This window comes from Tiliqua scincoides, chromosome 1, assembly GCF_035046505.1.
Source record: "Tiliqua scincoides isolate rTilSci1 chromosome 1, rTilSci1.hap2, whole genome shotgun sequence".
NCBI lineage: Eukaryota > Metazoa > Chordata > Lepidosauria > Squamata > Scincidae > Tiliqua > Tiliqua scincoides.
Window position 1 is genome coordinate 112,301,390 of NC_089821.1, and position 11,736 is coordinate 112,313,125.

The 11,736-nt window shown below is 42.3% G+C and overlaps 1 protein-coding gene across 2 annotated transcripts; it reads left to right on the plus strand.

The window, feature by feature from the left end:
- Nucleotides 1-1,375: 1,375 nt before the first annotated feature.
- Nucleotides 1,376-11,162, plus strand: NUP35 (nucleoporin 35). Of its 2 annotated transcripts, none has more exons than XM_066635243.1 (9): nt 1,376-1,492; nt 2,728-2,898; nt 4,790-4,917; nt 5,624-5,684; nt 7,634-7,775; nt 8,278-8,347; nt 8,439-8,567; nt 10,293-10,457; nt 10,566-11,162. In XM_066635243.1, the coding sequence occupies exons 1-9, from the start codon at nt 1,441-1,443 to the stop codon at nt 10,641-10,643; spliced, it is 996 nt and encodes a 331-aa protein (XP_066491340.1). In that variant the 5' UTR covers nt 1,376-1,440; the 3' UTR covers nt 10,644-11,162. The 2 variants fall into 2 exon arrangements, with proteins under 2 accessions (XP_066491340.1, XP_066491331.1); XM_066635234.1 differs by lacking the exon at nt 1,376-1,492 and adding an exon at nt 1,863-1,920.
- The last annotated feature ends 574 nt before the right edge of the window (nt 11,163-11,736 follow it).

Consider the following 11,736-nt stretch of genomic DNA (forward strand, 5'->3'; position numbering starts at 1 on the left):
GGGATTGAATGGACAGCAGTTCATGAATGCTGAAGCAGAAATAATGTTACAGCACAATCTCATGCATATCTACTTAGAAGTAAGTCCTAGTGTGTTCAATGGAGCTTACTCCCAGGAAAGTGTGCACTGGATTGCAGGCTAAGGGCCCAATCCTATCCAACTTTCCAGCTCCGATGTAGCCACAATGCAGCCCTGTAGTAAGAGAACACATGTTCCCATACCTTGAGAAGACCCCAGTGATGGCCTTCCACCACAGGATGCAGCGCACACCCCAGTGGCACAACTACACCAGCACTGGAAAACTGCATAGGATTGGGCTTTAAACTGCCAAGAGTTTAAGGCACGTCTGCAACACCCTGTGCAGAGTGAGTGCCAGGCTGCCCAGCACTGGTTGGACACCGCCTGGAGCTCTGGGCTGCAGACCTCTGGGGTGGGGGCAGGTGTTCCACAGCAGGGGGAGAAGGTGTTCCACAGCAGGTTTCTCTTCTGAGGTAGGGGTGCAACTGGTGGAGCTCTGTCCTGCTGAATCACAGACTCTGTTGTGGACCAGAAGGCCCGACACGGAGTCTCTCAAGTCTGTGGCTGCAAAATAGCTAGCGCAGAGCTGAGAAGCCCCATTGTGAGGCCCAGAGCTTTCCCTGGGGGAAAGCGGATGAATGTCTCCTTTCCCCAAGGAGACCTCGGGCGGCCTTGACGGTGCCACAGTGGTGGCTGTTTTGGCACTGCTGCACCCATCGGCTTTAGGACTGTGCTGTAATAGCCCAGTGCTCTCCACACTTTCCTGGGAGTAAGCCCCATTGACTCTAATGGGACCTACTTCTGAGTAGACATGCAGAGGAGTGGGCTGCCAGGTTGCAAGCCTACCCACGCTTATCCCCATGGCATTGACTATCCCAGGACTTCCATCAGAGTAAGGACTGCATCATGCATAGAACAGGACTCTCAAGCTGCAGTCCTAACAACTTTCTGGGGAGCAGGCCCCACTGAACACAGCGAGGCTCCTGAGCACACTTGCAGAGCACTGGGCCATAGCAGGCTGCAACACAATCCTAGCCACGTCTACTGAGAAGTAAGTCCTATTTAGTTCAATGGGACTTACTCTCAGGAAAGTGTGCTTAGGACTGCAGCCTGCCAGGATAGAAGGGAGGCTGTGTCCACCTGTGACCCCCCACAGGCCACACCCACAAACAGAACCCGGAAATTCAGTCTGCAGGCCAAGTGGGGAACATTCGGCCGACCTCCAGAAAGAAGAAACCATAGAGACTAAACCCTAGACGGCACCGCTCTGCTCTCTATGGTCCAACGGGGAGCGTCTCCCTAGAGTAAGTGACGTGTCCCGCACGCCCCGCGCGCCAGGAGCGGCACTTCCGCTCTATTTGAAAGCGTGTCGTGAGGGCAGGGCCGGCTCCGCGCGCGCGCTTCGTGGACTGAGCGGGTCCCATGGCTGCCTTCAGTATGGAGCTGCCGCTGCCGCCCTCCTCGGCGTCTGTGGGTGGGTCCTTCAGAGCGCGCTGGCTGCTCTTGGCTTCTTACGGGGGGGGGGGGGGGGCGGGCAGTGGGGCTTCTTACGGGGCTCGGACCGATTCAACGGCCCCCGTGGCGTTGGCGGTTCAACAGCCGTCCGCGCGGCTAACCAGGGGGAGGGGACGACCAGCCGTTCCAGAGGGCTCCGCCCCTGCGCGAGCCGGAGACTTCCTGCAGGTGTTGAGGTCGGTGACGTCACACGGGACTGGAACGCGGAGACTGTCGACTCTGGGGGGCTGGACTCTCGCTGAGTTAAGGCTCCGGTTCACAGTCGTGGCTCTCGCTCGAACTGGGGGAGGGAGCGAATGAAAGCCCACGACAGCCTCAGGCGCGCGCAGACGCCCCCAGCGACTCCTGGTCGGGACGTGGTCCCTGTGGGCAGACCTGTTGGGCTAGGTAGGTCCTGTACGTACACACACGTACAAAGTTCTGTCATGCACATGCGCACACACCTTTCTCACATGTGCACACACATGTACAGAGTTCTCTCTCTGTCATGTACAAACACACATATGCACACACACTGAGTTCCTGAACATATGAGAGAGAGTGAGAGTTCTCTCTCATGCACTCACACACAGGGAGTTCTCTCACACAAACATACAGCTCTCTCTCACTCACACACACACACTCCTCATGCACGCATAGTTCTTACATGGACACAGCTCTATCACACACACAGTTCTCATGCAGACACACAGCTCTCTCACACACACAGTTCTCACGCGCATACAGGTGCACACGCTGAGCTCTTTCACTCACGCACGCAGCTACTCTATGGCCTTGATTTGGCTGGGCCGTGTTTGTTTCTTTTCTGATTTGCTTACGAGTCAGCAGAGTGGGGTGAACAGAGCTGAACTTGGACCCCAGGGGTTTCGGGTCAAATCCATGCTGGGTCCACAAGACCACTGTGGAGTCTTGGGCCAGACATTATATGTCAGTCTAAATGGCCTCACAGGATTAAAAACAGGATGCCTTTATCTGTAAGGAGTTTTTCTCCTTTAAGAGAAGTGTGTACCCTTCTTGTTCTGAATTCATCCTTTGGCCTGTGGACTTAATGTGTAAGCTACTTAAATGCTTTAGTAGCTTTACTTCACCTCAGTGGTGTTTTCTGAAAGCGTATGAGGGCCTGGCTCATGTGCTCCTCTTTTTGCCCTGTGATAAGTGAATCCAATTCTTACGTGAAAACACTTCCTGATACAGGTGCAGAGCCAATGACTCTGGGTTCTCCTACCTCTCCGAAACCAGGTGGTGGTGCTCAGTTCCTGCCTGGTTTTTTGATGGGCGACTTACCAACTCCAGTGACACCACAGCCTCGCTCTTTAAGTGGTCCTTCAGTTGGTGTAATGGAAATGAGGTCTCCACTGCTTGGTGGTAAGTTAGTTTTGAGCTGAAACTCTAGCATTTGGGAATGGGGGAGAGTGTCTGTTTAGGCCAACTTTGTTAAGAGCTGGGATATCTTCCCATCTTGCTATGGCAATATCACAGGACTACTGTGATAGACTATAACTTTGCTCCCAAGAGTCTGAGACCAGTGGAGTGCTGATTTGCATTTTATCCAACTTATGCTATTCTATGTCAGCAGGTCGAAAAGAGCCCTCAAAAGGCTCTTAAAAGGATATTAAAAGGATTGCTGAAAAATAATTTGGTTTTTGTTTGTTTAGATACATTCAGCTGTCTAACATGCTGATATTGGCAGATTGCAGATTGCATTTATAGCGGTTTATTTGGCATGCTTTCTGCAATGAAGAGCAGATTTTTGAAACACTATATGTTTAGATGATCTTGTATTACTTTTAAAAGAAACTCCAGTCAAGTTATTTATGTTTAATTTATGCATTTTAATTCTCAACATCAGACTTCCAGCATGGACCATATTTCCATTTCTTATTCTTGCTGAAAGACAGGAGCATCCTTTCAGGAAAGATACAATATGTGTATAGTGGCACATCTGTAGCGAATATAGCTCATTTAATGTATTAGAAGTTGAGTATAGCTTCATTGTCAACTAGAACTTAAGACTTTGCCTTTTGCATACATTTTTGAACTATGTTTGATGCACTCCGGTTTGTGCTGCATCAAATGCAGTAAAGATGCTCTATAACTTGTCCATTAACAAAAGAGTCATATCTGTTCATGAACTCTGTTTCAATGTTTAAATGACATTCTTTCTTGATGCAAAAAGGCATAGCTTTTAGCACGGAATCTGGCATAGCTTTTAGCACGGAATAGTTACGCTATGCATATTGCCATAGTATGCTAATTTTTTCAGATTATGCACATTTTTAATTTATTGTGATTTTTGAAAAAATGGCAAAGATAATAGTTTATGTAAACATGAAAGGTTTTTTAATTAATACATTGTATTTAGTTATGATTAACGTTAGAAGGGTTACGTGCAACATAGACTTTACTCACAATAAATTGTGGGTACAGCAATACCTTGCACTTTCGTCTGGTTAGGGACCAGAGCCTCGATGAAATTAAAAAATGGATGGATGTCAAAGCATACCCTCATTTAGCTAGTAAATTTATTTTATCTGATGAGAAATGTAAATGTCCAACTATATAAACAGTGTTTCTCAAACTGTGGGTCAGGACCCACAGTGGGTTGCAAGCTAGTTTCAGGAGTGCTTGGCTCCTCACACTCAGTGACGAATTTGTTTAATCTCTCTATAAATCTCCTAAGAACCAAACTTCTTTGCTTGTGTGTTGTTCCAGCCGAACTCCTTTTTAGATCTCTAGAATGGGCAAACCAGTGTTACTTTTTCATAGTGTGAACCTGAACTTTGGAAGCTTAAATTGAATTCAGTACTTGATAGACAAATTGGTGACTTTGAGCAAGTGACTTGTATACCAAAGAATTGAGGTTGAAAAATAAAGAAGAAACATGAAGTATGACTAAATACGAATTGAGGAACACGTGGCATGCTCGAAGTGCTTTGCTTAAATAATTAATTCTATCTAGTCTGTTACTTTACCTGTACATTTTTGTCATACTTTATCTCAGTGTTCCTACCCTTTATGGTGACTGTCGAAGCCAAGCTGCTTTGCCTTTAGTTGCTCTCCGTCTAAAATTGTAAGAGAGATTAGACTTTAACATGTAATTAATGATTATATTAATGGAGTATTGCATATCTGAATAAAACTATGCTCTCCTTTTTTACGCAAGCCTCATTTTGCAAGACATTCAGACCTAGGTTGGTATGATAAGGTCACTGATAATACATTAATGAGTTTTAATATTGTCCTATATTTCATTTAGGTGGATCTCCTCCACAGCCAGTAGTTCCAACACACAAAGATAAAGGTGGTGCTCCACCAGTTAGAAGTATATATGATGAAGTAGCTAGCCCAGGTCTTGGATCAACACCCTTAACTTCAAGAAGGCCTGTAAGTGATCTTGCAAATATATACAGCAATACCTTGCACTTTCATCTGTTTAGGGACCAGAACATGAATGAAAATCAAACATGGATCAGTGTTGGAGCATAGCCTTATTTAGCTTGCAAATTTATTTTGGCTGGTGAAAAATGTAAAGAATTATATAACACATGTGAATGTGTACAAAACCTAAATAAAGAGAAATAAAAGAAGAATAAGCATAAGAATGTTGGGAAGGTTGGATAAAATTTGACAAAAGAGGAAAAGCACACAGACAAAATTTGAAGTGTGGTTATAACTGAAAATATCTGAAGGAGCAAAGCAATGAAAGTCAAGTGAATGAAAGAATCCTGAGCCTGATCTGCCTGCACAGATCATTGCAGACATGTGTCAGCAGTATCCCTGATGCAGGTCTGAGTTGACCTGTTGCAGCTGTTGGGACTTACCCTGGGGTGAGGGGACAAATGTCCTCTTATCCTGAGAAGACCTTCAAGTAGCTAAAAATCCCCTGCAGGATACAGCGTAGTCTGCATTAGCACTGCTGCATCGCCATATGGGGATTTAGGTAGGAATGGATTGTTACATACATGTTCCTGAGCTGTGCAGCTGTTCTACCATTTGGTTGTATTATAGAAATATTACCATTACAGTTGTGAAATAGCTGCTTTCCTGATTCTGAAAACACAATTTGTGTAATAACTGTATTTTTTGGCAGGCTGGCTTTTCTGTAACACAGAGTCCAATGGCTGGAATGATGTCAGTGACTCCTGGAACAAGTAAGGCATTCTCATAAAATGTTTTTTGCTTCAGAGTGTTTTCACACGCTAACTAAATTGTCATTTATATGTGTAAACCTAGAGGTTTGCAATAGAAGTTTTCTGTAATGATTGTGTACTCCTGACCTGCTCAGACTGTTTCTAGCCTGAAATTAGCAGAAAAATGGCTGTTGTGAGAACTCAAATCTTTGTTCATTATTTATTCTTTCAAAGATACATGGACATGTGTCAGGTGTTCCTCATCAAGGAAAGCAATAAATATTTGCTGATTTTACATTTTATTTATTTGGATATCACCTTTCAAGCGAAAGCCTCCCAAATTATGAATGGATAGATTCATTTCCTGTGATATGATGAATACTTCTAGTTGAAAGATTGTCAAATTCTGAAATGAATAGCCTGCATTTCTCTGGCATTCTCCTTTTGCATTTTGAAGTTGTTGCAGGTGAACATATTTTCTGTCATAAGCTGTAGTTTAAACTGTTGGTATGGTTGGTCTAGAAATGAAAACTTAATTGGAACTCTTCTTCTCTCTGGCTCTCAGAACTCCTGCCACCTCTCTTTCTGAATAGAAGCTTGCATCCAGCACAGTGGGAGCTGTTGTGGCAAAATGTACATGCCTGAGGGGGGACATGATTGAGTCATACAAAATTATGCAGGGGATGGACAGAGTGGATAGGGAGATGCTCTTTACACTCTCACATAACACCAGAACCAGGGGACATCCACTAAAATTGAGTGTTGGGAGAGTTAGAACAGACAAAAGAAAATACTTCTTTACTCAGCGTGTGGTTGGTCTGTGGAACTCCTTGCCACAGGATGTGGTGATGGCGTCTAGCCTGGACGCCTTTAAAAGGGGATTGGACAAGTTTCTGGAGGAAAAATCCATTACGGGGTACAAGCCATGATGTGTATACACAACCTCCTGATTTTAGAAATGGGTTATGTCAGAATGCCAGATGCAAGGGAGGGCACCAGGATGAGGTCTCTTGTTATCTGGTGTGCTCCCTGGGGCATCTGGTGGGCCGCTGTGAGATACAGGAAGCTGGACTAGATGGGCCTATGGCCTGATCCAGTGGGGCTGTTCTTATGTACATATAGTCAGGAACTTGATAAGGGGATTATGTGACCCTTGTGTTGCTGCCAGTTTCCATGTTCTGAGCCTGCTGAAGTAATTTGGCAGGCTTGGAACACAAGGAGCAGAGGTGGACGTTGCAGGGCTTTTCAATTTCCCTTCTAGACTGTCCTGGCTTCTCCTCCTACAAAGGAGAAACTGGGATGGTGCAGCAGGGAGACTGGAAAGCTTCTCAAGTGAGGGGAGTGGGCTGTGGTCAGGCTTTTGGACCTCATGGGCCACATGTCCGCAGTTTCAATTAACACCACAAACATCTAGGTTCCTAGTAGAACATTTACTGTAAAACTTGCATGCTATTTCTGTTCTAGGATAAGATATTGTGGTATACTGGACAGAATAAAATAGTGTGCATCACCTCAGCACCTCCCTTCATAAAATTCTTACATATTTATGAACTTAATAAGTATGAATGAGAGCATTCTTTTATGTAGGTCCAAGTATTACTACAGGTAGGTTGCCCCTTATCTAGACTATTCTGAAATCCATCGTTTTTGTCCAAGACGTTAAAAAAAACTTTCTGTAATGTGGACTGTAAGATGTCTTGTGCTCATTCCCACAGTGCTGGTACATACGGTAAGTTCTCTGCTCTGTGGAGTCAAGCAGACACTTGTAAGGGTAACAGTGAAAAGAGCAAAAGGAAGCATTTCTCATTATATTCATGCATTTATTCCGAAATCACCTTCAGAATAAGATACCTTCCTGTCCCAAGCAGTCTGGATAATGGATACTCAACCTTTATGTTGAGTCTGTTTCAACTTTGATGGCCCAGTTTAAATTGGTAACATTTTAATGATGCATGTTTTTAATTTGATAGGTGCAAGTGTGTTTAGTCCAGCAAGTCTTGCACAACCTAGGAAGACGACAATGTCTCCAGCTCAGTTAGATCCATTCTTTACACAAGGAGATGCCCTAACATCAGAAGATCAGCTAGATGACACTTGGGTAACTGTATTCGGGTAGGTGATCTGTGTGATTTAAAAATCTGTAAGACTGAAGGTTGATTGATGCCAGAGATCAAGATACATACACATTCAGGCATGAATCTGAGCTTACCAAAATGTTCAGGGACTAGGGTATGCTATCTTAATTTAGCTTCAGTTGTGTGCTGAAATGTTGTTTTGCTCTTCAATTCCAGTTAAGCATATATACTTAATTTGCAGTATTCTGGTATCTGGGTTAAACCATGTTGTGTGTCGATTTGAACATTTTCTGACTGACTTGCTTAACCATCTTTGTCAAGGAGACTACTTGTGGTTTGAGATTAAAATGCAGGGATGATGGATAAATAGCAAGACCAAGAGGCCTCTGGAGAAAGTTAGTGACTTATATTTGGTACTACTGATCTGCAGTTACGGCACCTCTGTTAGTGGCCTAATATTAGGAGCTAAAACAGATTGAATATTGAGTGTTTAATTTCTGATCTCTAAATGTTGTGAATTTTTCCTATTGCTCTTTCAGATTTCCTCAAGCATCTGCTTCATATATCTTACTACAATTTGCACAGTATGGAAACATATTGAAGCATGTGGTGAGTTGGGAAGGGGGTGCGTGCTGTGTAATTGGCTATTGTGTTCAGTTTGGCTTTAAATGTTGACCCTCCTCTGCCCTGTCCTGTACAGATGTCCAACACAGGAAACTGGATGCATATTCGCTACCAATCAAAATTGCAAGCCCGAAAAGCCTTAAGTAAAGATGGAAGAATATTTGGTGAATCAATCATGATTGGCGTGAAACCTTGTATAGATAAAGTGAGTTGATGAATTGTGACTATAACTGTGGGATAATGTTTTGGTTGGAATTCATATAATATATTCTAGAGGCATATAAGGGAATGGTTTGGTTAAGCTGATGCAACCTTTGTTTAGAAATGTGTTAGCATTGGCATTGGTTTTGTCTTAAATAGAAAAAGAAGCTGTTAGTATTGATAGTATTGATACATGATAGTATTGATATCATGAAGAGGACTTCTGGTAACTGTGGTTGTTTGACATTAATGAAGTTCTTAGTATGGTGTTGCGAAGTATCTTTCATTCTGAAATGATAGTGATAGTCAAATAATCTTATCATAAGCTTTCTGGGTAGATTTTTTTCCTTTTTGTTGATTTCTCCATTTTAGAATCTTACACTAAAACTACTTGATGTTGTTACTAGAGATGTGAAGGCCTAGAAAATTTGGCAACCCCCTCCCCCCAGATAAAAATAGGAAACTTGGGGAATATTGGAAACATTTATGATAAATTTTTTTTGACAGAATGAAATTCTAAAGAAAGTTTTATTTTCTCAGAATGCCAGGTACTTTATGATGATTAACATGCATACTGTAGACCAAGCTATGGCTCTGTCTCCAAGCTATGGCCACAAGATTTTATCTGAGCCTCACCAACTTTTTGTCTGAGCATTTGCTAATGTTGTACATTTTTACCCATTATATATCATTTCTCAGTTTAAGCATGACATTTTTCTTTGTCATATTTTGTTCTGAATTGTCTAAGTGAAATTCATTCATTCAAATTTCATTCGTTCATAAAACTGATTTTTTTTGGCCCACGAAAATGTGTAAAATATACAATGTGACCTTCATGCTAAAAAGTTTGATGACCCCTGCTGTTGACAGAAATACAACATTCAGATCCATGATGTGTTTGTGCACCTGGGATGTTGCCATTTTCATGAGCAGAACATATAGGGCATTGGTTGCCTGTTTGCTGCTTGCTGCCTTCTGGTAACTTTTTGTTCTACTTTGGTGAAGAACTTAGTGCTCTTGCATCTACTGATCTTTTGACAACACCAGTCAACTTTTTAACCTCACTTTTCAAATGATTGTACAGTTTATAGCTATACGCACATACATAACCAATTAGTATAATCTTATATGCCAACTGAGTTGTAAATGATGCATGTAAATGATGCTGAAGTAAAATAGGTTTAGGCTTGATAGAAAAGAACTTGCCTGTTATTTCAATTTTCCCCCAAAACAGTTTTCCATGGCTTCAAAATTTCTGGAAATTTTATATCTCTGTTACTGAAATGTACATTTTATACTGAATATATACTGTTTTGATAACAAATGTGCACCTCTAGTCAAATGTAGTTCATTCTATAAATGTATGTATGTGTGTGCTGGCCACTATATAAAGAGTGTTAAGTTCATTTAATTGTTGCGTGTAATGTTGCCGCATTCTTTCTTCCTCGTTTGCACATAATGTTGCCACATTCTCTTCCTCATTTGTGGCCAAAGTTGGTGGTATGCTTGTATGGCTTCACAGTAACTTCTTGATTATCTTTACTACTGCAGCCAGAGAATTGGGCAAGGTCTTGTAATAATACACAGCAAAGACTTTTGTATATTTGCTCTTCATTGGGAATGCATAATCTGTGATTAGACTAATGTGGTTAAAAAAAGTGCTTAAAGTGCATGGGTTCAGGCAACTTTCATTTTAAAACTGGGTTAAATAGTTTATTTCCATTTGTAGAGTGTGATGGAAAGCACAGACAGAGGCTCTGTACCATCTTCTCCTTCAGTCTTCACACCACCAATGAAAACACTAGGTACACCAGTGCAGCCTTCAAGTACTCAAAGGATCTCAACTATGAGACCCCTAGCTACAGCATATAAAGCATCAACCAGTGACTACCAGGTAGGTACTAAGGAAGGCTCTATGAGGAAAGTGTGAGTCATCTTAATAAAAGGAATTCATGTTTAGAAGAGCAAACCTTCTACTTACCCATGCCTTTGTCTCTTGTAGGTTGTTTCTGACCGACAAACTCCAAGGAAAGATGAAAGTATTGTGTCCAAAGCTTTGGAATACATGTTTGGCTGGTAGGAAGAGAGAAATTTGAATTCGAGATTGTAATAGGCTGTCGGTGCCTCTGGTTAGTTTTATAACCATTCATGGCAGCATATCAAATATCGGCTCTGCCTTTTAAAGAGAACATGGCACATGTAATTTGCACTTTAAACAGCAACTGAATATAAACTTGACTCAAAGAAATGAAATTTTTACAATCGGTGTTTAATAGGCTTTCTTCTATAATTATTGTATGAGTCAAGTAAAAATGCACCTGTACATGACATGCGTCTTTGTTTCAGGACATTATAACATTGCTCATAGCTTCCTGTTAACATGATTTTCTTTCGACTTTTGGAAAGATGGTGGTATTTGCTGCAACACAGACTCTGTAGATTACTGTATAAAGAAATTGGGATAAATCTTGCCACTTTTAACTTCATATTTTAATTTGAATTATGTTTCATATGTAACCTGTGTTTTATATAAACTTATGGCCAATTCTAAACATTTGGATGTCCAAACACTTTTTAAAAACCTTTCTTAATAAAGTTATGGTGCTACAGATATGTGCGAGCTGATTATTGGAATGATCAATACAAGCCATATACTGTGGCATTTTACAGAATACCACTATCTGTGAAGAAGTCCCAGGGGCACATAAGAACTATAATCCTATACATACATACCTGGGAGTAAGTCCCTGTATGTGCCTGGGTGGGTCTGCTGCACCCCAAAAGTAACCTAGATGGGCCTCTGACCAGGAAGGGGGAGGAGGTTATGGCACCCTGGTTCCTCTTTCCTTTCCTTTGCTCACTTGGTTGGGTCACTGCAACCTAGTCTGGCTTCTTCCCAGCAGGTTCCTTCTTCAGAGACCCTCATCAGCTCCTCAAGATTATATTTCCCTAGGCTCCTTAAGGAGCCGCTCCTCCCTCCCTTCCATCTGCCCATCCATAAGAAGAGAGCCATTTTCACCCTCCATACCTTCCTCTTATCTCCTTTGCCTGTATTCACCCTCTGCCCTCTCAAATGTGGTCTGTTGTGGTGCCTGGGGAAGGCATCTTGGTTGTGATGTACTGATCGCTGCATTGCCCATCCCTGAATGCCTGTTGGATCTTCAATATTCTAT